The following is a 27,953-nucleotide window of genomic DNA, read 5'->3' as shown; positions in this document are numbered from 1 at the left end:
ATCCACTATATAATTAATAATTTTAACCTTATTAATAACTTTTATATACCCTTATAGGCTTTACTTATTAACTTTTTACTTTAAAAGTAATTATATAATATATTTTAATTAATTTTATATTATTTAACTACTTTGTATAAAGATAATTCTTTAATATAAATATTATTAAATATAAAGTTAATATAATATTTTTTAAAGTTATATAATATTATTAATATTAATTTAATAATATAAAAAAATTCTTTTATAAAGTTATAATAATTTAAAGTTAAAAGGAAGGAAAGAGGAAGGAGGTGATATTATATCTGAAAGGGGGGGGTGTCTAGGAACCTAATAACGTACTCTACAGTATCCAAAATCGAACAGTGCATCCTGAAGTCAGTGCTTATCTCTTGCCAAGGATAATCCCAACGATTCCACTCGGACTTATCAAGTTGATTGAATTATATTTAATTGTGTATTTGATTATTTTTCTTATTAAGAATTGGACTCCATGCCGCTTCTCGTAACCCTGGATAGTGTGACAAGTTTTGGTACAATCTTCCATGCACTGTGACCCCGTCCTCCGCTTCAAGGTTCCCTTACACCATACTCTGCAAATCATGTGGTGAGGAACAATGCCGATGCGTCTATGCTAGGAAGCTGCTTTTGATTTCATTCCTCGGTGGCCTTGATGGAATGTATGGCCTCAGGTTTTGCATCGGCACAGAGGAAGGCAAATCGTCCTCAACCTGGAATGAGCGATGAACCTGAATGCCTTTGCTTGGAAACTCCTGGATGGGCGAGCTCTCTCGGAAGGCCCTAGCCACGTTGGGGTTCATCCGCTGAGACACAAACATGCTGGCTCGGCTGAGGCTGATACCTTGCCACCACTCAGTCATTCCCTTCTTGACGGGTACGACGTCCTTTGATCCAATGGTTGGCACGTGACCGACATCTTTTCCATTGCCATAGCGGTAGTATCTCTGTCGGGAATGCTCTCCGCCGAATACGTCGGGCCAGATTCGCACCAGGATCTGTCGCAGTGCTGGCATACAAGCACAAATGAGCCCCGTGTTGATTTCCGTCGCAGACCAGAGCATCACATCGAAATTGTCGAATGTTTGGTTATCGGAATTCGCGAAATTGACCAAGGCGTGTAGACGCAAGATACTGACAACGGTGACACTGTCGAGCATGTCAGCACAAGAAATCCTAGCCTCGCCGACAGATGACAACTCACAATGTGCCCACGAAGAACATCAAAGCGACTCCCACTTTCTTCCTCCAATGGAGTTGTAGCCCTTTCAATTGCGACAGAGGCAGTGCCAGCATCCAGAAGTCCATTGCAATGCTTATTCCAGCATTCGCCCAGCCCACAGCATTTATATTAATGCACGTACCCTGATGCTCGCGGTCCCACTGGAGCCAAAAGTAGCTTAAAGGTCGACACTGTACCAGGGCCACGAGAGTAAAGACGATGCCGTATACCACATCAAACACCACAGTGGCCCAGAGCAGGCGTTTCATTGTCGGAGTGGTGAATATGCGCAAGTAGAAGAGAAGTAAGGTCAGCTTGAGTGCCGCTAGGTTCAGGAAATACTGAACTTCCATAAACAGGAGCCATTTGCCGAACTCGTCGATTTGATGGAATGGCACCGTCCACACGTCTTTGCCTGAGCCGTTGGGAACGCTGCGCACGCACAGAACAATAGTCCCCGGCACACCGACGAAAAGTGCCAAAAGTATTGCCCAGTCGTCGGCATACATGCCCATCCCGGAGATAAAGACTCTGAAGACGAGCCTCAACAATATCACAGCGGCTGAGATCACGCCTAGGGTGGTTGCCAAGATGTATAACTCATGGCTCCTGTCCCGGGCGGGGACTCCACACGAGGCCTGAGTCTGGTTTTTCGTAACTGTGTGAGACTCCGTCAGATACCACGCCTCTACACGAGAATGGTTTTAGGTAGGACTTACATAGAGCTTCCCTGACAGTACAGTTGCCTAGAATACACGCCTCGACAGTACTCGAGTAAGTCGTATCGGTACATAGGCATGTTGCATTCGTAAGAGCGCACTGCGTCACTGGAAGGGAGCCTATGAAACATGAAGACTTCAAAATGTCAGCTTGCTGTGGAACTCATGAAACAGATAACGTGTTGGTGGGAACATACAGCGCAACTCGGTAACGCTGCAATGAGTTGGGCGGGTGATGATTGTCCGGAGACCGAGCTCAACTGGCCGAGGACGACGACGAAGGGGAGGAGGGACCGCCAGAACATCATGGACCTCATGTTACGGGTACCCTCAGGACGCAAACATTCCCATGGCCCAAGCTGCCCTGGGCGACTAGTCGGTCATCGCGTTGTGGATAGTGATTTCGCAGGTGGTTATTTTTTTTGGCACAAGTAGTCTGTATTGATCGAGACAAAGACGCCGGGCCGCTGTGGGGCCATTCGGACTCATATACGGGCGTCCCATCACCCAGGGACAGTTTCCCGAGTATCCGAACATGGGCCCTGCATCCATGGACTACTCGTCCCTTTCAGGTATGGGTGGCGTTCTTGATACTCGAATCAAACTGACAGGCAAAGGTTGTAGTACATGCAATCCATGGCATGGATTTTCTTCGGCTCCTCCTGTGCCGGGTTTGGCCTGAGGGAGAGAGGAAGATGGGTCCAAATAGAGTTTCCCGTGGCGTTCCCGCTAGGATAAAATGCCCGTGCGGTTGTGATCGGATGTGCTCAAGGGGAAGCCTGGCAACCTGGGGAGCCTACCAGGTGGGCAGCCTCGGCACCAATTTACAACGGATGGAAATACTACTTTGAGTCCATGCCAGGTGCTAATGTAGTCTTCCACGCGACAACTGCCGGGGGTTCTGGATCATCGGGTACAACCCCGGCGTTGCAGTGCGTTGTGATATAGAAGGATGGAAAGTTCGATTCCCAAGCTTAAGGCCTCATCTTGATCGCAAAGCTTGATCTCTAACTTCGACTCTCTGAAGCCAAATGGTAAGTAGCACCCGAGTAAGGAAAGCTGGCAGCGCGGAAATGTTTTACACATCCAAGAACAGCCGTACTTTTCTGGGTTAGCAGATTTTCGTCGGACTTTGGGTGAACTCAAAGCAAGATCTGGAATTTCATAGCCCCGTGGATTTACTTTAATCTGGAGTCCGTGTCTTTTCTGTAAGATCGCCGATTCGATCAAGATTTCATGACACAAAGCAATCTGGCCATTCCCCAGTCACGAATGGATTTTGCATTGCCACTACTCGAGGAAAATTGAAGAGATTTCCAGTGTGCCCTGAAGCATGCGCCCGAATCTCGGCTAAAGACCCTTTTCACATCACCTACTTGCGACTCCCGTTGCTACGTCACGGTAGCACCCGACGGCTTGGAAGCATCAAACTCGTCCCTGGGCAGGTCCAGATCATTTTACCCCGGCCTGGCTAGACCTTCACTGCTATCATCCTCCCAGGAATTCAACCACTGCGAGCCCCGCCGTCACCCTGCAGATGTTTCCGCTGTCATGTACCACCTGAGTGGCTCGCCAGACTGGGCGTGCCTTTCGATTGGGCCCCGGGGGTTTCATCCGCTGTACTAGTCAAACCTCTCCCAGGGAAGTCAGGGGGATCAACCGCAACCCTCAACACGCCCCTGGTGTGGAGGCTGAAACATTAGGTGAAGACTATCTTGCTCGTCGGGCGCTCTTCCCAAACCGGACTATGTCGCAGCAGCCGTTGACGGTGTCATCTGAACCCAGTATGCTTGATTATCACAACCTCAGGATGCTGAGCCCAACTACCGACGTCCCTTCAAAATGGGATGTCTGTGTGGGGTAGAGCTAGGCCTCGATGGACATAGTAGTGTCATGCGGGCAGCCAATTCACAACGCCACATACCTAAGCCCAGCTTACATATCCCATCCAAGACTAGCCCGGGATTGGGGGCGTTCTTCCGCGCGTTGGGGTCAACCAACTTGAACGCCATTCACAAACCTTAAATGCAGGGTATCCTGCCAATCAAGTACACAAATGTCTGGGTAAGTCATCCCTCGTCCCATGTTGAGAGACTCGGGGTCTAATTGTTGTCGCGGCTGTGTGAAGGCGACGAAAATGAGTGCGGATGACCACATGACATGCGGATGTGGGTGGAGACCATACGAGGCTACTCATTCACTGGTCCTATGCATTGCCAACTCCGCACGGGCTTGCATTGCAGCAGCGTATTGCAGATTTGATAAACCTGAAGCGATTGGCCCGGCGAGAGTTCCAGGGCGACATACTAGGCTTCATCGCAGCCAATGGACCCGGGGCTCACTGTTTGAGCGCTGCCCGAGATGCCACCAGGTGTGCCTGAGATGCCGCCAGGTGTGCCAGGGAAGTGCCCATCCCTCGAGGGATTTCGGGTGCACTTTTTGCACTTTCCTTTCCAACGCCTTGAGCTGGGCGCAATTGCCCAACAGAGCCTCATTCACGGTCGAGGCTGTCGGCTTGATCGGTGGTCGATATCAGCCCCGATGCTTCCCTGCCGTGTGTGGCGGTTGCACGACATGCCGTTGGGCTGTAATGGCGCCGTACTGCTTGAGAGCCTCAGTCCTCGGTGCCAATCGATCATGAAAGGCTTTATCCAGATGAGCATATATCCGAGAGATGTTCTTCGCCAGAAAATGGTCATATTGCTATTTTATTACTGCTTTACTCTAACTCTCCCATGCCACTCGATATTGGTGCTTTTCTCCAGAGAGAAATTGGGATATGGATAACCCTGCAGTGACTGAGTTGTTGAAGTCCAATGAGAAGTATGGATAACCTCACGACTCATTCCATTGACACTAACCCTTACAAGGCTTTACTCTACTCATGAGTTCTCAGATCTCACCATCCTATGCTTGGGGAGGACTCATCACGTACACAAGGCGATTGTGTGCCCTCGGTCTCGCTTTCTGAAGAATGAGTGCTTAAGGTCTCCTCAAAGGGTACGCCAATCGCTTCCTGCTTCATAAACCTTTTTCTGACACATTTTGGTAACGTAGCAATCGACCGATAATGCAGTTATCGAGCTCCTCGAAGCTGACCCGAAGGCTCTTGACGCCGTTATCCATTTCTTCTATCATCTCGATTACCCTTCTGAACCAACCCTGCTACCATCTGAAGACGACACCCAGGCAGCTTTCACGGCTGATGGCCTCAATGGACACCAGACCCACGATGAAGGCGCCACCGCTCTCAAAGCTGAGGAACCAGCATCATCACTTGACGATTTCCTCCCCATCTCGGTGTCCAAGAATGCCACAAAGCAGCGCAAGAAACGGGCTCGAAGGAAGTCTATGACTCGAGGCCCGCTTGACCCACCTGGCACGATGACAGAAGTCATCGTGCTGCCAGACTCGGTTAGCGGCGACCGGGAGGAGGGTGCGTCCCTCGTCCAGCCGCCGGTGGTCGTCAACGGCGCGGCACATACACCACCGAGGTCACCAACGCCCGACAGCAAGGAGCACATCATAGCCTTCCACGCAACGGTGTACCTTCTCTCCAAGGAGCTCGGCATTGACTCGTTGCAGGCGCTCTCACTGGTCAAGTTCGAGGCTGATGTGGAAGAGCACTGGTCCTCGGACGAGTTCATTGGTGCAGCAAAAGAGGTGGCGTCTATCCTTCCTAAGGATGGAAGTGACGACGGCAAGATCAGAGAGGTGATCCTTGACGTTCTCTGCAAGCATCTTGAACTTCTCAACAAGGAGGGGATCGAAGGGGTCATCCGAGGCCTTGACCTGGGATATGATATTCTCAAGCAGTTGAACAAGCGTGGTCTCATTTCTAATGCTGAGTAATTCACGGACTTTCTCTCTGTGTCAGGATGTCGGTGGAAGGAAAACGCTGTCGGGTAGAAACCTTCCATGGACAGTCGAGGCCTTGGTCCCGAGCTCAAGTAACCGAGCCCCTCTTGTCGAAAGGTGAGCAACGTCAGCATTTGTCGAGACGGCCAATCCTCTCCCCAAAAGGAAGCACACATGTGAGGGGATCTCAGGCACCAAGTTGAACCTGCATGCGGAAGGAAAATTAGGATTCCTTTCTCAGGGCCAAGTCTGAGGTGAGACTGAAAGGTGCACACTTTCTTGTGTCATGACATTATTGGATCGACAATGAAAAGTAGGTTTCTCCATCCAGATTATTGTCAGAAACATCTGATTCTGCCCGTCTTGTGCGTTGCTTTGTGGGACTCCTTTTTGGAAATTGCGAAACTGCAGGTTTTCCCCGCTACCTCGCCTCTGAGTCGACTCGAGAGAGGCCCGAGTTAAGTTACGGATGTAGAGGCACACTTCCATCACGGAATCATGGTGTTGGCGTGATAGGTAGTTGTTGTGCGACATATATGCTTGGCTTATTTCCCTCGATGATCTCACGTAACTCCAAATTGGTGGATCGCGAGATCCACAACGTGAGGATTTGCGCAAAGCCATGATGTTTGGCGAACAATAGCGCTCGGATTCCATCGGAATTGCCTCGGATCTCGCCCAGAACAGTATGACAGGAGTTTGCGAAGTTCTCGCCCGTTACGCACCCACCTGGTTGGCCCTGGCAAGGCCCCACATATCTAACAAGAAAGGTGATCGATCAGTCGGATGCGTGCACAACCAACACCGTAGGGAATATAGTATGTTGTGGCCTAGCCTCTTCCGGGTGTCAGGAAGGAACTGTGGGGTCAGGTTCTAAAATGGTATCTGAAGGCATGCACAGCGCCCACTTCAGCCCTGGGAACACCCACTGCCAGTGTGACAAAGAGCCGATACCCCCCGGTCGGTTGTTGTACATTGTAAGTCAGTGTTACCGTGTGGTTGAAGGAAGTCCGGCACCGCCACGGGTATTTGCGTGCGGTGTGATATCAAAAGTAGTATATTTTAGCGGATTAATACTCGACATGTTCATCGGAAGCAAGGGGGTCAAACTTGTCAGATGTCGCGCCACGGGCTTTGGACTCGAGAGGTCGAGGCACTCAGGCACTCTGTATTGCCCACGTGGATGCCGAGGTTCTGTTCCCGACACAGGCCAGACGCTCAGACGGCATGGCATCCTCCTGGGCTGCCTAGCTGTCAGCCACCCCACCTGCACATTCCACTTGCGGCCAGGAGGATGCACGTACATGATGACTACTGTGCACTCGGTTACCGGTAGCCAGCAGGCACCTAAAGTTTCGACCTATTTTTGCGGCCTGGCCTATCAACATGCTCCTCTTGGACCCCACAATGTACCTGTATGGTATAACCTGGGCATCCGGCAGCAGCGCTAAGCCGCCGAAAGGGTTACATTGGAATTTGCATCGCAATCCTCATCCAAGTACACTGCCTGACTGCACGAATAGCGTCGTCGGGTGGACAAAGCTGGAGACATAGAATGCCAGTCGTCGACCTGATGTCTTACATCATTCCCGCACATTAAAACCGCGACGTCCGCTTGCCATCGTCCTCTCTCTTTGTCTGCAGCTCACCGTTCCCATCTTGAAGCTAGGACTAAATAGCAACCGTCAAAGAGGAGCCAAGGACGCCGACGCGCCAACACTGGGACAAGCCATCATTCCCCTCATACCGAGTAGTGGCCCAGCCTCTTGTCAACCTTGGAACACATCATTATCATTAGTCTTGCCATCATTGCATAGCCATTGCCGCGTATATCTACAGCATTCCTTCCAACCCTACTTACAACGAACGCATTACAACTCCGGGTCATTATTATATGCACATCAGGCGCAAGAAACAAGACGCACACGCCACACCCGTCACCGTCCTCGTCGCAAAGATGGCCAGAATATTCGCCAGGGTCAAGAAGGTCTTCTCCCGGCCCAAGAACCTCGAGCCGGCTTCGAGCAACGCTTCTTCGATTGATACCTCATCCGCTGCCAGCCGTCGCCCCTCCACCGCAGCACCGTCATACCACCACGCCGCAGCAGTGCAACCACCAGCTTACCGGTCTCCGCCCCACTTGCACGACGACGGCACAACCAGCACGTCGCCGGCCCCTACAACGTTCCAGCAGCAGGCGAGCCACATAGCCCACTTCCAGGTCGGAGGCATGAGGCGCACCAGAGACGGGTCATCATACCTGTCCTCATACGAGTCTACGCAGACGTCGGGTGCATCGTCCTCGGGCTGGACACGACCTTCGTACGCCTCGGCTGGCGCTACCACAATGACTTCCCACGGACACGACAGTAACACGGCGCTCGACACGACCGAGAAGAAGCACATGCACTACCCCAGCCACCGCCAGCATGCCACGAGCACCTGGCAGGGCAAGCCGAACGGCACTGCTTACGACCGGCGAGAGGAATTGACCGAGGAGGACGAGGACACATGGGCCCGACTGATGATGTGATGGGCCTTGGGGGCCCCTTCGACCAGCGAGCTTACAGAGATTGAGGGGAAATCGATATGCCCTCAGAAAAAGAGCCCCTCAGCACTTGACCATGCGCCAAGCCACCAGTTGATTTTGGGCCTCCCCCGAATGCAGGCAGGTAAGCACAGCCATTTCCAGCCCCCTCAACTTTGATGCGATTGATGTATCTGATCGTGGTGTAGCTTGCTTTTTCCCCAGCCCCAGACGACGCGGAAACTGTCGGTTTTCGGCGTACAACGGGTGGCTGGCATTTACTTAATAGATGCTACACAATACCCACAAGGCTGTAATGGCCCGTTGCCCCGAGTAATTAAGTGCATGTTGGGTCACGATTCGGCTGCGCATTCATCCGATTCTGTGGCCGGGGGTGTCACACTCGGTAAGCACTATTCTACCCGAACATCCGCAATATCGGAAGCGGAGCACCTTGCTGACCATTGCATCTTGGAGTCTAGTTGCTGACGACATTTGAACATCAGGCCAGATCCTGTTCCTGATCGCATCAAAGCGACCCGAGGTTGGCCACGGACTGTGCCCTACATCAGAGGCTTGAGAACCAGAAGTTTGTCCGTGTCTCGAGCTGACAAGGCCGAGTGCTCTGGCAAAGGACAGAAACACTACGGCCCCGAAAGGTCCAGATGACCACAGTCAACTGAGGTCTCTCATATGGTTCACCTCGGAGTAATGCTATTAATCTGAGTTAGAAGCCATGGTGTATCATGGAGTCACACTGAAATGCCACTTAAGAGGCTCTGTGGCTCGGCGCAACCATACCAAGCTACCTAGGTAGATCGGCCACGTATGGTCATCTTAGACGACCAGTCAAATAAAAAAGAAATTTCATGTATATCTGAATGTTATCTCTACCCCACGTATTGATCGTCGATTCTGCTCCAAACAGCATAATGAGACGCCGATCCAGCCGCTTGCAGCCAACGTCCAATGCTAGCCAGCACCAACGAGTAACGACGCGGGTGGTGATGACGCAAATTAGAACATGAGTGAGTGCCCAGGTGGCTGACTGTCGACCTCTTCCGCGCCTTGCTGCGATAACAGGATGCGCAGGCCGGCCCAATTTGTGATTGACGTTCCTGTCCATTCCATTCGTCTGGCCCACATCTCTCAGGTGTTGTCTTTCATCGTCCGCCACACGAACCGTCGGCGCCATCGAACACAACATCGAAACACCATCGACAACAGCCATGACCCCCAAATCACCACCCGGATACGTCGTCGCCTCGCTGGCCGTTTCCCTTGGCGGCCTCATCAACGGCTATGACACCGGGTCGATCGGCGCCGTGGTTTCCATGTCGCAGTTTGAAAATACAATTGGTACCCTCTCTCCGACCCTCGTCGGCTTCACGGTATCACTCATAATGCTGGCCGGGGCGGTCCCTTCCGTCTTCGCCGGCTGGCTGGCGGACCACCATGGGCGGCTTCAAATCGTGTTACTGGGCACTGTAACCTTCTGCGTCGGAGCGTTGCTCCAGGGTACTGCGTACGGCCTCCCGCAATTCCTTATTGGGAGGACGATTGCTGGGCTCGGCGAGGGCGTCTATCTGAGTAACATGGCCGTATACATCTCAGAAATATCCCCCACGAAGAGCCGGGGTATCCTGGCCGGCTTGCCGCAATTCATGTCCACGGCTGGGATCTGCATCGGCTACTTCACGTGCTATGGGAGCGTCTACATGCGTGAGTCCAGCATGGCGTGGAGGCTACCGTTCATCATCATGGCTCTAATGTCTGTGGTCTTGATCGGGTGCTGCATCAAGCTTCCCGAGTCTCCGAGATGGTCCATGAGCCGTGGTGACCGTCAAGCTGCCCTGGATGCACTTCGGAGGCTTGACTTCTCGATGGCGGAGGCCGAAAGGACCTTCATGAGCGCTGGCGCCACCGCCGAGCAAAGAGTCAGCTTGACACTCTGGCAGAGTATCGCAATTTTGTTCAGAAGGGGATACCGGACCAGGACCATGCTGGCGTTATTCGTGCTGGGCATGGTCCAGCTTTCGGGAATCGACGGTGTGCTTTACGTGAGTGCTCAGCCATCCGTATGCATTACATGTGTCTTGGGCGTTTACCACTCTATGAAGGCGCCACATACGTTTCATTTGTATGGGGATTAAAAACGAAACCACATATATTATATGGTCCTCACACATTCGGAAGTTGCTGACGATGTCACAGTATGCACCCCTGTTGTTCTCACAAGCTGGACTTTCTTCGAACACCGCATCATTCCTTGCATCAGGAGTATCTGCAATACTCATGCTGGCGATTTCCGTCCCTGCTTTCTTACTGGCGGACAAGTGGGGACGACGCACGTCGGCCATTACAGGCGGCATTGGCCTTTCTGGCATCATGTTTTTGATCGGATCACTGTATGCCGCGGATGCCGTGCATCCATTCGGAATTGCTAGATGGGTAGTTATTGTTTCTGTTTTCCTGTTCGGCCTCATTTACTGTGCAACCTGGGGCATTGTGGGCAAGATCTATGCAACCGAGATACAGCCGACACACGTCAGGGCTGCTGCAAACTGTGTGGCCCAAGGGCTTGGATTTGTGTGTTCAACTCCTTGTGGCAAAGTCTCCATCGGGCCTATTGCTGACTCCTATCACTCAGTTCACCAATTGGTTCGTTGCCATGATCACCCCCATCCTACTCGACAAGTCAGCGTTCAGCGCGTATTTTCTCTTCGGCGGTCTCGCGTTGTTCACAGTGGCAGTCCTCGGAGCTTGCATGCCTGAGACCCGGGGCCGCTCGCTAGAAGACATCCAGCAAGCCTTCCACCATCCTGCTCTTGGGAGCCTTACGTCAAGGCTCAAATCCTTTGGCCGTCGCGGAGACAGGGCTGCGATCGGCACACCGATCTCTAGCTCAGGTGACCGTGACGATCTTGAGCTACGACCGTCCGCCATGGATCATAGAAATGCCATTCAGAGGGTGTCAACGGCAAATACCATTGGCACCATGGCGAGAGGGCTGCGGTTTGATACACCAGTAGCTTAGGTCTCAGCTTCACGACTGCTGTTTATCTGGGCTGTAGGAGATTGCATTTTATGATAGGTTCGGAAATGGGAGCTCTTGATACGAAATCAATGATGTCTTCAATGTTGCTTCCATGGTGTCACTGGCTTGTCGGTTAGTGATACTTAATGGGTGTGCCGAGGCGGGGTTACTGAGGCTGAAGGCACAACAGGACGCCACAAATACCTGTTAGAGCACACCGCTGCTTGTTTAGCTCACTTTCGTTACCCCATGATACCATGTGATGCTTCGTATCGCAGAAGCCAAAGATATTTACGAAGTCTCTTGCTGATCAGCAGACCACGATTACGAACAACATTTCTTCCATCCAAGTTTCATACCTGGGTCTCTGTCTCGAAAAGAAACGACAGCAAGCCGCACACTTCGGGAAGAGAGTGGTCATTGAGCTTATAAAATCGATCAGATTCCTGCCAAATTTAATCATTCCACGGGAATTTGTTGTTCCAACAAAACCAACTTATATACCCAACTCTAGCTGGCAAAAGTTTAGCCGCTCAAACCATGAAGGCTATCGTCGCTCTTGCTCTCGCGGCACTTGCCTCAGCTCACGCCATCTCTCTGGCCGACGACACCCAGGCCCTTCGCAGAAGAGACTTCCAGCCCGTGGACTTGAACTTCCAAGCTGGGCCTGTTACTTATGACTTGAAATTTGTCGCAGATGGACAGGAACATTTCACCAGTACGTGAAAGAAAGGCTCAAGCAGACAGTCACGTTCAAAAAGTGAAGCTCCATGGTACCTGCTCATATGCCGACATGCCTCACAGATAACGACCTGAACGTCAACTTGATCACTGCTCCTGACTTTGATGCTTATCACCTCTGTACCTTCAAGACAGCAGGCGGTGAGGTTACACTCGCACCGTCGTTGACAAAGCGGCCCGGAGACTTTTGGCCTGTCAACCAGATTGCAGTCGGGCCTCCCCAGAAAATCATATCTGTCACCTGCAGCGGAACCTGCGTCACTGTTTATGGTGAGTATTCTAGCAAGCACTCCTCAGCCATGCCATTGGGCAACCACTCGCTGACAGAGTCTTCACTTCCAAGGGGAGTGTTATAACTCTACCACTGGGCAGTACGTTGGAAGTTGTTGTAATGGATTCTGCGCTGCTAATAGGTGTCGCCCGTGGAATACCGGAAGCAGCTGAGTTTGGTATTCACATCAGGGAGACTAGACTGGGCACGTAATCTGTGGGTTCTGACAAATAAATTCCGAGCTTAGCCAAGACACTTTTAACAAAGTCTAGGCCGTCGACAGAACGGTGCGAAGAGGGTATCAAGATAGTTCGAAATTATGGTCAAATGCAACAAACTCAAACCTGATTTCAGTTACCGGATTATCTAATATTGCTCCCAGCCAATTGACTCTGGGGGATTGTCAGCACGGACATCCAGAGTCTATTCGACGTTCAAACCTAGATAGTTGGCTAACCGTCCCAAGGTTTCTCTTCGACCCCCTTCTTGATATTCTGAGGGGGGGGAAGGGGTTGCAATGGTTCAGTAGCTGATGTGAATGGCCAATGCCTCTTCCAGTAAAGAAAATGGCCTAGAAGGGGTAGTTGCATCCAGTGTCGATTTTTCAAGGTCGTTGCGAACACCGTTATCGAATAAACCTCAGTCCACCGCTACGGACCCATGGAAGAAAAGAAACATTTCGCGGGAAAGCCAGGTAGACTGCTCATGGTTCATATCCAACACTGACCCGTGGACGAAATGCTTAATCGAGCAGCTCACATACGGATCCCTGACAAGGGCTGAAGTATCCTCGGTAACTTTATTTCCAAATCTAGAGCACAGAGACCCGTGTCGGTGTCTACCAATGGGAGGGCTATGTATGACGAACTTTAGCAATGCGCCCTCGCCACTGTCACAATTCACTCAACGTATTGGTATACCAAACTTCGAATCGTTTATTTAGGCTTCTCCATCAACTTGTTTCAATTTGAACTCTTCTCGGCTCCCGGCGGTACCAGCTTAAGCTGAGTGCAAGAATTGATTGTGCAAGGTTACTACAGGGACACGGACATCAAAAGTAGCTGAGTTGAAAGGAAGAAAAGGTTCTCGCTCAGGGTTTTAGTCAAATATCGTTGCCGAAATTGAACGTTGAGTTCACCACTAGAAAGATCTCAATAGAAAATTTGGTGACTGACCGGTTCATTTTTGGAAGAATGCCACCCCGGTCAAGTCTTCTCAATTCTTTCTGAAAGCACCTTTTTCAAGTGACTCAGGTCCACAGTGATTCTAGAATCCAGTAACGAAATATCTGGTTATAGCACTATTTCCATCGTGCCCAGGTGTTCAACCTGGCAACTTGCTCACATGCATGTATGCAGATTCAGAAGAGACCTCCGAGAAATTCCAGTATGCCTCGATTTTAGTTAAAATACTACAAAAATATCGAATGAGTGATAAGCATCAATGATCGGACTTCACTCTCGTGCGTACCTAATTTGTCGTGCACTAATTGCGCAAGGTTTACAAGGTTTTGTTTCATGGAGAATGCAGGGTGTAGGATGGTTTGCGAGGGGTACCTTATGTACTCCTTGAGGACACGGAGCACACCAATCTGGGAACTCACCACGATCCATTGGTTAATACGAGTACCTAGGTACTTGCCACTCTCTGAAGAATATATATCATAACTCACAAACCATTCCGGGTCCGCATTATACTGTGTCCGCGTTGACTCGCGGTTCCATTTGATTCTGTAACTCACGGACAACATTTGTAAGTCCACAGAAGACATTTGTGACGTTGTTCTTTCCGAACTTGGTTTCCCCAATCACCATGGAGATTAGTATTGTATTCGCAATCCTCGTCACTGCGATGACACCTGCGTGCATGGCTGCCGCTGAAGGCGAGCTTCGCTTGCGTGTCACGAAACCTCTCGCTAGGCGGGCCAGCAACGGCCAATCCGCGAGCTCCAATGTCCTCACCTTGAGGAAAGGAGTAAAGACGGCCAAGTCCTCATCCTACTTGAAAAACTTGAGGGTGGCTTCCCCCTCTAACCACGATAGGCATAACGGCGATGGGCTAATACCTGTGGACGACATTCTATCTGCGGAATATGTCACAGAAATCGCATGGAACGGGATTCCTGTGAATGTCCTCGTTGACACTGGCTCAAGTGATTCGTGGCTGATCCAGGATGGCTTCACGTGCGTGGACCAACAAAACAAGACGCAGCCGGTAGGTGTGCCATAGGGAAGTGTTTCTATAGCCAGATTCTATTGACAATTGTCTCCTATAGCAATGTAATTGTATGTTCGGCCCGCCTTTTCAGGGCACATTCAACGGTGGGGTTATTTCGAATCAGCACTTCAGCCTAATGTATGCCGACCTCGAGTTTATGACCGGTGCAATGGGGTACGAAACAGTGATTGTTGCTGGAATCACTATCGAGAAACAGGAAGTAGCCCTTGTCAACTACACGTATTGGTTTGGAGACAATGTGACAAGTGGTCTAATGGGGCTTGCATATCCTCGTTTGACCAGTGCTTATGTTGGAACAAATTCGTCGGCGAACGACCTCGATGAGCAGGTGCCTTACAACCCGATAATGACTTCGATGATCAAACGAGGGTTAATAGAGCCAGTATTCAGTCTTGTGTTAGAGAGAGACTCAGACCAGGGATTCCTAGCTCTCGGTGGTCTGCCCACGATCAATCAGACGGGCCCCTTTGCGACGACCCCAATTGTAATGGTAAGTTGGTGGGCTCGCCTTTCTCAGTCCTGATACAGAATATCTGACACATATCCAGATTGACCTCATAAACGATCCAAAAGCCACTATAGAATACAGTTTCTATACTATTATTGCTGATGCGTATGTGTACATGGGGTCGCACGAGACTACGGTGAATACTGTGACTTGGGGGCAGCTTCTACAAAACATTACTGTCAACACAACTCAGTTCCCCGTCATCGTTGACTCGGGTACCACTTTGATGTATCTCCCTACTGGTGAGTTGATCCCCCAGGGCAGACATCCTCACCAAAAAAAGACTGCTGACATTCCGGCGCGAAAGAAATGTATGAAGCTATCACAGCATTATACGACCCACCCGCATTCTTTTCCGAGGCATTCTCCTCAGCAGTCACGTCTTGCAATGCTAGTGTGCCGGATTTTGGAATCAGTATCGGTGGCCAGGTGTTCACGATCAGTCAGGCCGATATGCTAATTCAGTCCTCGGTCGATCCCACCACCGGCCTGTGCGCTGTCGGTATCATGGATGGAGGCACTGGCCCCTACATGTAAGATGACTTTTCACGTTTTACCCTACGGGTCGCCGTCTTGTACATTTTGCAATGTTCTCGAAAAGACTTCATGATCCGTAGCAGGACTAACGTCATCGTTAGTTTGGGGGGGACCTTCATGAACAATGTCGTGTCGGTTTTCGACATTGGAGCAGCGGAAATGCGTTTCGCTGCACATAGATACTAATTCACTGCTTCAATCGAAGCTACTCTTAACTTTTTATTGTATTTCCTGAACCTAGAGGCCAGAAGCATGTGTAAATTGCAATTCTCATATTGAAAGCACAATTGCAGTAGAATGGCCCATTTATCTCAGAAGCTGCAAATGTTTCGCAAGCATTGGGTATAAAAATATTCTGTTCATTTCTATGATATCTCAGAGAACTTAAGGTCCTTTCAGCGCTCACGACAAAGACTGGAAGGGGTTCGAGATCCTTTTCCGGCGGCTGTAACTTTTCCCGGAAATATCCTGGACAAAGGAATTGGGAAGTAATTGACACTGGTGCTATTTGTGAATATTGTCTATTTACTCAGACTCGAATAGTCTGTTCTTTCACGCCTGATTGTCGACCAAACACGATATACAAAATCGTAAGACGGTCAAACAGCAGCGGGATCGAATGCGACACAGCAGATCAGACGGCTAAAATGGCTACTGCTCCAGCACCAGCGTCGAGACGGATCCAGGCACAGCGGAGGTACAGCGGGGATCCGGGTGTGGACGCCTACTGGAGGGCCTTTAGGAGGCGCAAATTGGAGACAAACAACTACTTTGCATATCATCGAGCGGGCCGTACACTTGCTCTGTCAGCATCCGCACCGTGGGACAGAGTGAATGAACAGCCAAGCCTGCGGCTCGTGGACGAAGGAACAAAACACCTTCCACAGAGCTGGGACGAGATTTATGCAGACCTCGACATACCGGCCCTGCAGGATTCGCAGAGACGAAACAGGCTACGGGTAGGACGGGAAAGGGGCCCACCAAGCGCGCGACAGCAGCTAGAAAATCGTGAGTGACTGGAATCCCATTGCTGCTCGGAAGAATCGAGAGATGCAGTCTATTACCATGTGCCTGCACATTACCCTAACTCATGGACATTTGTTAATTTGGATCCTGCCCAGGACAAAGCGCCATCACGATGAGAAGTCTCCTTCGCAGCATGGGATGCAACGTTCGACTCCTGCGCGTCCTTGGTGAAGGTAGCAACGGAATCGCCGGGCTATTTGATATTTACGATCAAAACACCGGGACACGCAAGAGATTTGTTGCGAAAGGAGCAATACCACCGGCTACTTTGACCAACGAGAAGGCCGTCCACGATGTATGTTCGAATCGGGAGGCACAGTCGCGAGCACAGCCCCAAAGTGATAAGTCTTGGTACCTAGGTATGGGTTTACATCTCATCTCTAACAAATCTGTCATTTGTAGTATCTGCTTCGAGCGCAGCACATCGTCCGCAGGTACCGGCTCTGCGGAGAGCTACTGCCACCCACGACCGAAGCCGGCTGGCTGAGGCTGAGGCGGTTGGATCAAGATCCTGGTATATTGTTCATGGAGTTCATGCAGCACAGCGACATGTGGTCGCTGATCGCCAAATGTGCGAGGGAAAGAGTCAAGGTCCCTAATCGCCAGCTGCTCAGAATTTTCAACTGTCTCGTAAGGGCGTGCATCGCGATGGAGTTTCCACCCAGGCGTAGATTCGGATTTCGGGGTCGAGAGGACTGGTCCATCAGTGACGCTGAGGCCAGGATATATCTTGAGGAGAATATCCCACGGCCACCGGACAATACTCGCGGATTCGGTCTAGTTCACTTCGATTTGGATCCCCAGAACGTTTTCGTCGGTGACTACGACACGGGGAAGCATCGATACGGACCCTATTTTAAAGTTGGTGATTTTGGCACTACGACACGTAATACGAGCAGTGTTTTTAGAGACCCCCCAGAAGCCTTTTGGCGACGCAGATTCGGCAAATTGTTTTATCATCTGCCTGAACAATTCCATCGTATGGCGAACCTACCCTAGCAGTGTCCACTTTGGTCCCGTCATGGCTGATAGGTGAGAATAGAGGAGTGGGACTATGTAGACGTCCTTCCTCAGCAGGAGAACCCTAGACCCAGGATCGCGGGGAACTACGGCCCGGCGAGCAATGTGTGGCATATCGGGATGGTAAGTTACCTTGAGCTGCCTGGTGAACAGCATGACACTAGCATGAATGTGTAGACTGACTTGTTCCAAGTGCCTTCATGATATGATTACACACCATCTTCCTCCATACCCTCCTGGAGCTGTCGGGCCCCTTAACCATCCTGACTTGGAAAACGGCGGGGGCTTCTATTTTACACAGGATACACCTTGGGTGACGGATGCGTGGAACCAAAGGGTTGGGCCGTTCTATACCCACGGTTCCCGTTTGTTGTCCCAAGATATCAATATTGTTCTGAAGGCGATCCTTGTCCGCTGCCTCGCCGACCAACCAGCCGATCGGCCGACACTTGCTGAACTCCAAAGGTATGTGGAGCGTTTCGAAAGGCTGCCACAGATGGGACATCCTGATGACTGGTTCCGGAATGCGTACGCCACACCTGTAGATGTAAGTCGAAACCTCCCGTGGGAGAATCCCCCTGGGCTGGGAAGCCGCCCTTCTAAGAACTGGTAAAGTCTTGTGTATAATTCACTGATCCATCTTCAACAGCCATCAACTCATCCATTTGACCCGGACGTAGATCCTAACCTAGCCGCGCAGGCGCAAGGGGTTGGATCTTTCCGAAACGTTGTCGACACTGCCCCCGCAAATCCTATAACGACTGAAGACCCTCTTCAATCGGCGGACGGTACGCCGGATCCAAACATCTTGGCTCGCAGCCTCACCGCAGTGGATCCAGCAGCTCCTCTGAATCTTGACCCTACACAGCCAGTAGGAAGTGCTGGTTTCTTCGCAAGCTTGGCTGCCAGGATGAATTCTCTGGCGGGGAGTATATCTCAGTCGCTCCAGAGTGTAGCTTCAATGAGCCAAGCATCGGAACCTGAGCCAGGAACGCGTCTTCCGAGAGAGCTGTTACTCAGCAACCATAATCCAGCAGGGGATGTAGATGTAGGGCTCGGGGCAGACCAGATAAACACAAGCCAACCAGATGTGGTAATAGGATCAGCACCGACGGGGTCATTCCGGAATCTGAGCTTGAGTGGGAGTGGGAGAACAAGCTCATCGATAGTGTCGTACGTTGGCAGTTCTGTGTCTGACCTGATAAATCCTAACAGCCCACCGGGAGGTATGCCCCTTGGATCTCGTTATATCGAGGCATACCCTCTTGTTTACTCAATAAATGGTATCGCACCACCACCTCCTGGCTTTGTTCCAGGCCGAATGATTCCGGATCCGCTTCCACTACGTAAGTACCAGCTACCTACGTCGCACCTTGATACCTTGACTTGCTTCAAAGATGTTTGAATCGGGACCTCGGGACCGGTAACAAGAGCTGACATTGTTTTAAGCCCGTGGGATGATGTATCCCGCCGGGCTTTTTCCCATACGGGTTGCAGATGTCGATCAAAGCCAAGGTGAAGTTCCAAATTGTTACTACAGACGCATTGCGAATTTAGATGAGTTTAGCTAGAGCTGTGAGGAGCGTTCCACGTGATTATTTCAATAGAAAAGACTGTGATTTTTCAGAGCAAGAACTGTCAGAATCGTCCTTCTACCCTGGAACGAAGATCTTGAGCAATGTAGAACAGCCTAAGAACTGCTCGTTAATGCCCTAGGCACCTTACGAATTGACCTCACCTGTGAATCTTCAACCTAGGCTGCGAGATCAGTTTTGGTCCATACATACCTTGAGTTCATGGGCTGTTTTGACTTCTTTTTCTTAATTAGACAGTCTTAGATCGTTTATTACCGTATGAAGGGGCTCCAGGGCTATGTGTGTCCCCGGACCTCGGGACGTATGCGGAATAGAAGCGAAATCAGTTAGATCTTTCATGCATAGAAATCAATATCGATACCTATTTTACAACATCGTATTGGACGGCTGGTGCCTCACCAGGTCCCTTGCAAAAGTATCCGGCCACAACTCCAATTTCAGCCCCTGAGCGCTCTGGGCGCTCAAATGGCCACACTACTTCACATTATTAAATTATATAGCATTTACACTAAAAAAAAAAACACTTAACGGTTTATTCTCTTTCTACCACTATTACACAACTTAATCCACTATTTAGATATATCCTTATATACCTGTATAATTACCTTTAAATTAATAATCTACCAGCCCTCTTTAATAAACTATTATAAGTTATTAATAAATTAATACCTATATTATTTTATATATAACTTAACTATATTAGTATAATAAATATCCTTAATAGGGTTAATTTTAAAATAATAATAAGGGTTTAATATAGTAAATATACTTTTTTCTTTTTAAAAGTCCTAAATTACAACTACTAAATATATACTATTACTATCCTCCTATATAATAAATCTATATAATCTATAATATATCTTAATATCCTTATAAATATATTTATATATATATTTATATATATTAATATTAATTTTATTATTATTATTTATATATATTTTATATTAATAAAATAGTAACTTATAATTTTTAATTCTATTATTACTATATAATATAGAGTAATTTAATCCTATAATTACTTTTATAAAATATTTAAAAGTTTTTACTTTTAAATTATTATTAACTTTAAAGCTATTAAAAGAAAAGTATAATAATATTACTTATAAACTTTCTTTAAAAACTTTTAAAAGCTTACTTCTTTATAATCTATATAACCTTTTATATATAAACTTTCTTTTAACCTTTTTCTAACTTTCTATTAAAAAAGTATTACTAGTTAATATTATAAATTTAATTTTATTAAAAAAGTTTACTTAATAATTAAATTTAATCTTATATATAATATATTTTTATAATCCTATTAAATATTTTTATTATTACTTAACTTCTTTTTTAAAATAACTATACTAACTAAATAAATCTATCTTTTATTAAAATATTATCTTATAGATTTTAATTTAAAACCTTATATTAAAAGTAATACCTTATTATAATTAATAAATAACCTTATATATTTTATTAAAGTCTATTTTATTAAAATTCTTAAAAAAGTTAACTTATCTAATATAATTAAGTATAAATTTTATAAAATATAACTATAACTAGATAAATTAAAGATTATTAAAAAGTTAATAGATATTTAAATTACTATAATAATTAAAATTAAAGTTAAACTATTATAATAACTAAGAAACTTTATTATTAAAATAATATTAAATTATAATACCTCTTTAAATCCTTAAAATATTAAAATATTTAAAAATCTATAATTTAATAACTTAATTACTATTTTACCTAAAAAGATTAAAATACTTAAAAAATTAATATATACCTTATACTTTAATATATTTAGGTATATTATATTTAATTAAATCTTCTTTTAATACTATAATAATAATATTTTAATAAATTAGATAGATATTATTTAATAAAATATTTAATTTTAAGTAAATTAATAATAAGAAATAATACTATACGTAATGTGGTTATTAAGGAAAGTGAGGTTGAAGTTTGGTTGTTTTGGTGAGGAATGCGGTAAATTGGAGTTGTGGCCGGATACTTTTGCAGCCCGCCTGCTCACTTGCATTCTTGGAGCATTGAAGTCGGGGCCAGAGAGGCCCGTTTCCTGTTCAAAGTGGAAGCCACCTAGGTATTCAGGGACTTGGAAAAGTAAACAGACTCGGGAAGTTAAGGTAACTATCAAAGCTTATTAATAGGTATTGGTTGTTTTTAAGACAGTCTCGAGAAGGGCCAAGCGAAGCAGGGAGCTATGAAAATACGCACGGCACATGCATACATGCACGGCCCAGAATGTCACACCGGTATCCTATAACTTATTAATGAAGAATGTAAGGGATATCGAATAGAAATTCACGACAGCTCGTCCTTGCGCCGGGCCAGGGGTGAGACAAGTCAACCACGTGCTCGACGCACCGTTGATCCACGGGTACGCACAAATATTGTCACCATGCCCCAACTTGAACTCCATGGACTGACTACACCTACAGGATCAGACTTGTGCCCTCACGAGATGGTGTCACCAGTAATACACCTCCCAGACATCAAATGTGACACAACGACAAGCCCTCAAATGTTTGTGGCATACCTGCCTCCTCCGGCCCCGCCGCCGCCCTGGATTCCGAGAGGATCATTGATGCCAACACCTGCCGAGCCGGTAACGGGCATCGTGGTTACATCAGGCGAACCTCGGCCTCGGCCTACTTGGCCAACGGGGCGGGCAAAACAGACCACGTCCGTACGTATAGCAGCGTTTTTCTTCCTATCATATGTCCTGACCGTTCAGCGAAGCCAGCCTGAGTGCCAGCGAAACTTGGGGTCCGCCCGACATCCGAGGGATCAATTGATGTGAAGGCTAACGAGGAACATGTCAAATTAGGCAAGTCCGTCCAGACAAGCTCGGAGCGGCACACGCTCCCTTAGGACCCCCCTACATACACTGCAAGCAGCGAGCTAGAGCACAACTCCTGCTCCCAAGCCCCGTTGGGGAAGGTGAGGACGATATCGAAGGCTTGCAGGGAGGGCCCCGACAGGCAAGATCCCTTCCCCAGACCGCTGCCTATCCGCATTAGAAGAGAACGGCCCCGTGTGCTCCGGCTGTGTGGATAACTAACACCTCCCGCGCATCCTTCGCATCCGCTCAGTGTTTAGCGTGCGTGGAACGCGCGTTTTGCCTTGCAGCTTACTTGGGCACGTCCACCGCCGGGCCTCCTCATCAGCATATGCCAGATCAAGCATGAGAGGACGCCAAAGAGAAAAACCACCAATGCCTCCTTTTCCCGCGGCTGAACCCTTCCCCACACTTCTGCCCTCCCCCCTACTTCATTATCGCACCAGGCGCTCGGCTAGCAGATGCAGGGGGGGTGGGCCGGAAGCCCCCCCTCGGGCGCCCGAAACAGCTGCGCCAGCAAGTCCGACGACTGTGCTTTGCCGCGAGCCGGCTTGGCGGCGCGAGGCACGGGAGGCGGTGCGGGTGTCAAATTGCTTCTTCCTTCTTGTTTTTATTTTTTCATATCTTGGGACTTCCTGCGTATCTATTATTCGATACGACCAGGTATTCAGATGAACAACGAGGCGAGACGTGGGAAAAAGGAAATGGCACCTCGGGGGCAGACGCAAGCGGGCGACGTGGTCTCTTTCTCACTCTCCTTGTTAGGGATATCGTCTTGGCACCGCGCCTCATTCCCAGGCCGGTCTGGGCGACTGTGCCGGTTTCCCGGTGTTTTCTTTTCGGGGGGATTGCGTGATTGCATCCCCGTACACACTTGGTATGGAAGATTGCGACGGGCTCTGCTGTGATGACCTGACGGTGGTGGCTTGCCCGTTGCAATCTGGAATTACTAGCAGATGGGACGGTGATTTCGTTTCCATCTTGTCGTGCCGCTCATCCTGGCGCCGCCTTGCCCATATCGGGGGATAGCTAGGCGGTGTCGGTGGGCAGCGCGGCAGGCATTTCTTTTTGATTCCTTAATTTTGATGTTCAGTCTTCAACTTTGGGGGTCCTGCCCGTTCGTTCCAGTGGAACAAGACCCTTACTACAGAACGGAATACAAGCCGTGCTTTATTAATCCCACGCCAGCGCCGAACACCTCGGATTTAATCTCGACGGCAGGAAGCCCGAGAGGACAACTGCGGCCGGAGAGGTCGAAGAGGAAATATTAATATAGGCAGGGATGAGCCGAGATCAAATTTGAGCCACTCCTGCAATAATTCCGTACAGGTGCGACCATGTCGCCCTGCCCTCGTGGTCCTCAATCGCCACGCCCATGCTCGTCATCGCGTTGCACCCAGCCCCGGGCCAGGCTAGGGGCAAATATCCCTTTGCGGACACAATGGCAGTTGGCGGTCGTACTCTTGGTATCTTCTTGAGCCGCCACTGCGCGGGATTGCAAGGTTGGATCCAGGTTACACCGTCGCCTAGAAAATTTGGAATGCCCACCAACCCATTGGTAACAAAAGGCTGGCTGGATTCGCTCGTTGGCCAAGTTTCTTTTGTCGGTGATGGGCTCGGCCACAGCTGTTTTTGTGCGGTTTGCCCTGAAGCAGTAGCGAATGCCGGCTTGGCAGGATAGAGATCTCACATGGGCACCCATCCGGCAGTGAGCAAGCAATTGCACATCTGCCGGCTCGGCCGAGTTGCCAGCGAACGCGTGAACAGTGTATGAGGAGCAAGCAATAGTTTAGGCTGCAAATAGTCTCAGACTCCCGTACGAGCAATTATACGAATGTTGTACATGTCTCAAGGTCCACGGAACACCACAAAGCAGCATTGAGCTCAAATGTTGCCCTAGGTCGAAGCTGCAAGACATGTCTTCGGTGCCAGCTTCCAGAAGCCATGAGCAGTTACATGATCAGAGTTTGCACGGACACCTTTGTTTGCTTGATGTAATGTATTGTGATATGAAGTACAGCTTGAGCTTGGAGGCTCAGCTTAGCTAGCTGGCTGGCATTGTGGCCAACGTGAACAGCAGCAACCCGTATCTTGCCAATTCTGGCCCGGTTATCCCCTTTCAACCCCCAAACTCCAAAATGACTTGGCCTGTACGGCCGGAGCGGCTCCTTTGAGGATGCCTGCGTCTCCTGGGTCGAGCCCTTTAGGCTGACACTTGACCCGGCATGGCCAGAACGCGCCATTCTGCGCGCCCAACACGGCAAGACACCGGGCTCGAGTCATGAATTATTCAGGCCCACAGACTATCTGCCGTCTGCCCTGAAACAGCATGATTTCTTTGTTTGTATTCTTTCCCCTTGCTGATTCGCCCCTCATTGACGCTGGTGCTCGTTGGCAACCGGCAGCAATGATGGCCCAGACTTCTCGTCTGTCTCCTCCTTGATCGAACCGCAGATGCGCTCCGTAACGCGTGCGCACCACGAGTCCACATACTCGATCCAGAGGTAGCCCGCACCATAGATGAGGGCGAAGTAAATAGGCAAGACTGCAAACAGCCTGGCAGCACCGGGGAACTCCAGCAGCGGGCCAGGCATCCACTCACCCGTGGCAGGATCCTGCACGGGCTCGGGAATAGAGAAGCCGTAGACCATCCAGCAGAGCACAGATCGGAGGAACTGGTTGTGCAGGAGATAGACGGCGAACGAGATCTTGCCGAAAAATAGGAACGGCTTGGTCGCGAGGAGAGTTCGGACGGTCGGGGAGAAGTGGATGGACATGATGATAAGATCGAGACCGAGGCCGGAGGAGAATCGCGGGAGATCCGGGTTGCGTGGGAGGATGGACAGCATAAAGTCGACGAGGGACTGCGACCAGGGCTGCCATTCGAAGTGGGCGTCGGGCAGAGATGCGATGTAGAGGCCGGTGACGAGGAAGAAGGCGGAGAGGAGCATGCGAACGCCAGCCAGACCAGACTTCTGTGAAAGGAACGAGGTCCAGGCGGGGCCGGAGCCCTCGGGCAGCTGCTGCAAGTCGGCCATGAAGGCGCCGAAGAAGAACTGCATGCCGAAGAAGGGGTCGTTGGAGGCGGCGCGGAACCAAGTGAGGCCCAGGGCGATCATCATGCGGTACCTAGTCTGAACATGTGCGGTGGCGATAAGATAGATGAAAACCCAGAAGGCACCCTTGAGAATTGGCATCATGGTCCACAGCTCAGCCCCGTACTCGCTCTGACCGTGGGACCAAACCCTGACCATATCCGTGAGGAGGGCAACGAAGGCCTCGCTCCAGCTATCGCGTCTCGTAGGACTAGTCTCGGGAATGCCTGCTCCGTCACAGTGTTTTGCAGTCTCGAATGCGCCTAGTTGAGTGGCGAAGCAGCTCGCAGTGAGGATGATGAGGACGGGTAATACCAGGCGAGGAACACGACGGAGGGCAGATCTGCTGATGGAGTTGAAGGAGGAGTTCTGATTACCGGCCCTGAAGTTCCTCACAGGCTTCAGACAACAAACGTAGCCCGTGACAAAAGAGAAGATTGCAACACCGATACGACCCTGGATCAGAACGCGGAGGTAGGGTCGCTCGAACAGAACGGGGTCCTCCTCCTCGCTCGGGGCGGGCCACAGCATGTATGGGAAGAAAGCACATGTGATGTGCTTAATCACGACCAGCGTTGAGGCCATGCCACGGAGGCCCTGTGGTTAGACAAGTCAGTATGGGCGGTTGTGGGGGATTGCGGGTGAGTGGGCAAAGCAGGAATCTCACATCGACCCATTTGACATTTCCTTCTTTTCCTACCGCCATTTTGGTGGCTGGTTGACGTCTGGCGGCGCCTTCAATCGATGAGTGCGATTACCGGCTCAAGACCGAGGTCCCAAGGCGAAGGAGAGAAGGGCTTAAGAAAATCTCGTGGGCATCGGTTGGTGTGCGCTTTGGTGGCAGTCGATGACGAGATGGTGTCGGCTGGTGGTGGGTTGGGTGGAAAGAGCGACGCCGTTACTGGATGCCGTCTGATGAGACTGATTCGTGGAAGGTGGGAAACAACCGAAGGGGAGCTAGCCGTGAGAATTAAATCTGGCTTCTGCCGGGAGTTGTTCAAGGAGTTCGTTTGGTTGGTGGTGATACAGGTCTGCCGCTGTTGGGGAGCGAGCAACCAGTCAATAAAATCGAAGAGTGAGAGAAATAGAAGAGAGAGAGAAAGGAGACCAAAGACCAAATCGCAATGAGGGAATCCAGAATGCAAGCCGGCAGACAAGGACAGGACCAAATAGGGCGGAAAGGGCAGACGACCAGGACGAAAAGACGAGGGTGAGGTTGTTTTAGTAGTACACTCGAGTACGCACGCGAGGTGGGCAAGGCGGTTGAGGTGTGGTCGGGGATGTGTGCTATTCTTGAACAGAAGCAGGAGGCAAGGGTTTGGGTGTTGCCCTCTCTGGTCCTCCCCCTTTCGGGGTGTGGGACGGGACCCAAGCAAGCCAAGCAAGTACGTACCTCAACCGCAGACAATGCATGGATCCGCGATCTGCTGGACATGCAGAATGAGTGGCAGGGTGGTCTAGCCTGTGTGCCGTGAGTTTTCTCCCACAAGACAACGGAGGAAGAGGCGAGGTGGGAGGAGAAACGCGTGTACGTACTGCACTGTGATTCAGGGTGGGCAGGGGCGTGCGCAGGGAAGGTGCAGACAGACTACAGGGACTGGGGACTGGGGACTGGGGATTTTTGGGGGGGCAGGAGGAAGGGGGGAGAAACGGAGGAGAGGGGACCCCTGGACGAAAGGGAACTGGGAACGGCGACCCGCCTGCCAAGACAACAGATGTGGATCGGCAACGGGTCCTCCAGGCCCTTACTGTGCAAGCCCGGTAGGCCTATAGGGCAGCTGCAGGGCCACAGGGCCACAGGGCATTTGGGGGCCCCTCAAGCACTGTACGTTCGGGCCTCGCAGGCCGCGAGGCCCTTAAGCAGCCCCTGGCCCGTTTTAATCAACTGCCCTGGGCCTAAGAGGCTTGCAGGCCTTCACAGCCACGACCGAGTCCCACCGATGAGCCCTCACAGCACATCAAACACACACAGTACACACATTCACATACCAGCGGTGCAGCATGCACGTATCATGATCGGCCATGCGCGAAACCAACACCAGCACACAACCAGACAACAGCCAGACAACAAACAATGCCTCTGCACGAGGGCAACAACCAGACAGCTTAGGTCACAGTCACCAGCTGGGCTGGGCTGGGCAGTAACAGGACAGGGAAGAGGAAACAATCTCCACCTAAGACCTGCTTCCTGCTTGCGGACGTACGCAGTAATCTGTACGCACTCGGGCACCCACTCCCTCGCTCATCAACATGTGTTACCACAGACACACAGCAGCTGTCAATCTGTCAATCTGTCAGATTCAGCTTGTCCTGTCATGTCATGTCGAGGGCGGTCTCATCATGATTCCTGCAGGCCTCGGGGACCACAAATATCCACAGGCACAGAGGGTCCAGGACGAAGTGAGGCTTGATCACCGCAGAGAGATGGCTGAAAGTCGTCACAGGACGGGCCTGGGCGACCCAGTCTGTGCCAGCCTGACTGCCTGACTGCCTCAGCAATCCAGCAACCCGCGGCACTGCAGGCACTGTGGCCCCATCAAGAATCTAGTCTATCTCTTTCAATGCCCGCCCGCCAGCCGGACCGCGCGCTGTGCTTGGCTCTGGCCTGCTGTCCCGTTCAAATGTCGTTAAGGTTAACGTTTTGCATTTCAAGGTTGCCCATCATGCTTTATCATTCTGAGGTACTTGCCAAG

The 27,953-nt window shown here is 50.1% G+C and overlaps 8 protein-coding genes across 8 annotated transcripts; 6 read left to right on the top strand and 2 right to left on the bottom strand.

The window, feature by feature from the left end:
* Nucleotides 1-629: 629 nt before the first annotated feature.
* KVR01_001277 (uncharacterized protein) lies at nt 630-1,755 on the bottom strand (the record flags this gene model as incomplete). Its single annotated transcript, XM_044790650.1, has 4 exons — nt 630-977; nt 1,011-1,167; nt 1,223-1,581; nt 1,639-1,755. 4 exons carry the CDS (start codon nt 1,753-1,755, stop codon nt 630-632), a joined length of 981 nt encoding a protein of 326 aa, XP_044649232.1.
* Nucleotides 1,756-4,414: 2,659 nt separating this feature from the next.
* Nucleotides 4,415-6,510, top strand: KVR01_001356 (uncharacterized protein). Its single transcript, XM_044792678.1, has 3 exons — nt 4,415-4,782; nt 4,830-4,959; nt 5,017-6,510. Exons 1-3 carry the CDS (start codon nt 4,739-4,741, stop codon nt 5,809-5,811), a joined length of 969 nt encoding a protein of 322 aa, XP_044649311.1. The 5' UTR covers nt 4,415-4,738; the 3' UTR covers nt 5,812-6,510.
* An 848-nt stretch (nt 6,511-7,358) lies between these two features.
* On the top strand, nt 7,359-9,168 carry KVR01_001733 (uncharacterized protein). Its single transcript, XM_044791097.1, has 3 exons — nt 7,359-8,489; nt 8,554-8,750; nt 8,851-9,168. The coding sequence occupies exon 1, from the start codon at nt 7,712-7,714 to the stop codon at nt 8,348-8,350; it is 639 nt and encodes a 212-aa protein (XP_044649688.1). The 5' UTR covers nt 7,359-7,711; the 3' UTR covers nt 8,351-8,489; nt 8,554-8,750; nt 8,851-9,168.
* Nucleotides 9,169-9,454: 286 nt separating this feature from the next.
* Nucleotides 9,455-11,381, top strand: KVR01_001517 (uncharacterized protein; the record flags this gene model as incomplete). Its single annotated transcript, XM_044783506.1, has 3 exons — nt 9,455-10,404; nt 10,559-10,933; nt 10,995-11,381. Exons 1-3 carry the CDS (start codon nt 9,574-9,576, stop codon nt 11,379-11,381), a joined length of 1,593 nt encoding a protein of 530 aa, XP_044649472.1. The 5' UTR covers nt 9,455-9,573.
* A 540-nt stretch (nt 11,382-11,921) lies between these two features.
* KVR01_001683 (uncharacterized protein) lies at nt 11,922-12,606 on the top strand (the record flags this gene model as incomplete). The annotated part of the gene is made up of 4 exons (XM_044789211.1): nt 11,922-12,099; nt 12,186-12,392; nt 12,466-12,493; nt 12,585-12,606. The coding sequence occupies 4 exons, from the start codon at nt 11,922-11,924 to the stop codon at nt 12,604-12,606; spliced, it is 435 nt and encodes a 144-aa protein (XP_044649638.1).
* A 1,599-nt stretch (nt 12,607-14,205) lies between these two features.
* On the top strand, nt 14,206-15,168 carry KVR01_001744 (uncharacterized protein; the record flags this gene model as incomplete). Its single annotated transcript, XM_044784843.1, has 3 exons — nt 14,206-14,607; nt 14,702-15,121; nt 15,160-15,168. The coding sequence occupies 3 exons, from the start codon at nt 14,206-14,208 to the stop codon at nt 15,166-15,168; spliced, it is 831 nt and encodes a 276-aa protein (XP_044649699.1).
* A 1,155-nt stretch (nt 15,169-16,323) lies between these two features.
* On the top strand, nt 16,324-19,438 carry KVR01_001301 (uncharacterized protein; the record flags this gene model as incomplete). Its single annotated transcript, XM_044781462.1, has 8 exons — nt 16,324-16,684; nt 16,798-16,997; nt 17,105-17,681; nt 17,745-17,845; nt 17,916-18,269; nt 18,372-19,068; nt 19,172-19,252; nt 19,296-19,438. 8 exons carry the CDS (start codon nt 16,324-16,326, stop codon nt 19,436-19,438), a joined length of 2,514 nt encoding a protein of 837 aa, XP_044649256.1.
* Nucleotides 19,439-24,145: 4,707 nt separating this feature from the next.
* On the bottom strand, nt 24,146-26,787 carry KVR01_001281 (uncharacterized protein). The gene is made up of 2 exons (XM_044782658.1): nt 25,928-26,787; nt 24,146-25,857 (listed from the first exon to the last, which is right to left on the bottom strand). Exons 1-2 carry the CDS (start codon nt 25,964-25,966, stop codon nt 24,538-24,540), a joined length of 1,359 nt encoding a protein of 452 aa, XP_044649236.1. The 5' UTR covers nt 25,967-26,787; the 3' UTR covers nt 24,146-24,537.
* Between the last annotated feature and the right edge of the window lie 1,166 nt (nt 26,788-27,953).

Source organism: Diaporthe batatas (assembly GCF_019321695.1).
Source record: "Diaporthe batatas strain CRI 302-4 chromosome Unknown Contig00002, whole genome shotgun sequence".
Taxonomy (NCBI): Eukaryota; Fungi; Ascomycota; class Sordariomycetes; order Diaporthales; family Diaporthaceae; genus Diaporthe; species Diaporthe batatas.
The sequence above is the reverse complement of the archived record's forward strand: the minus strand, read 5'-3'. Positions and strand labels throughout refer to the sequence as shown.

Coding starts and splice junctions, on each gene's coding strand:
- KVR01_001356 (XM_044792678.1), top strand. CDS start 4,739: ATGGATAACCCTGCAGTGACTGAGTTGTTGAAGTCCAATGAGAA. Junction 4,783..4,829: donor TTGTTGAAGTCCAATGAGAA/GTATGGATAACC, acceptor AACCCTTACAAG/GCTTTACTCTACTCATGAGT. Junction 4,960..5,016: donor GCTTAAGGTCTCCTCAAAGG/GTACGCCAATCG, acceptor TTGGTAACGTAG/CAATCGACCGATAATGCAGT.
- KVR01_001733 (XM_044791097.1), top strand. CDS start 7,712: ATGCACATCAGGCGCAAGAAACAAGACGCACACGCCACACCCGTCACC.
- KVR01_001281 (XM_044782658.1), bottom strand. CDS start 25,966: ATGGCGGTAGGAAAAGAAGGAAATGTCAAATGGGTCGAT. Junction 25,858..25,927: donor GAAATGTCAAATGGGTCGAT/GTGAGATTCCTG, acceptor GTCTAACCACAG/GGCCTCCGTGGCATGGCCTC.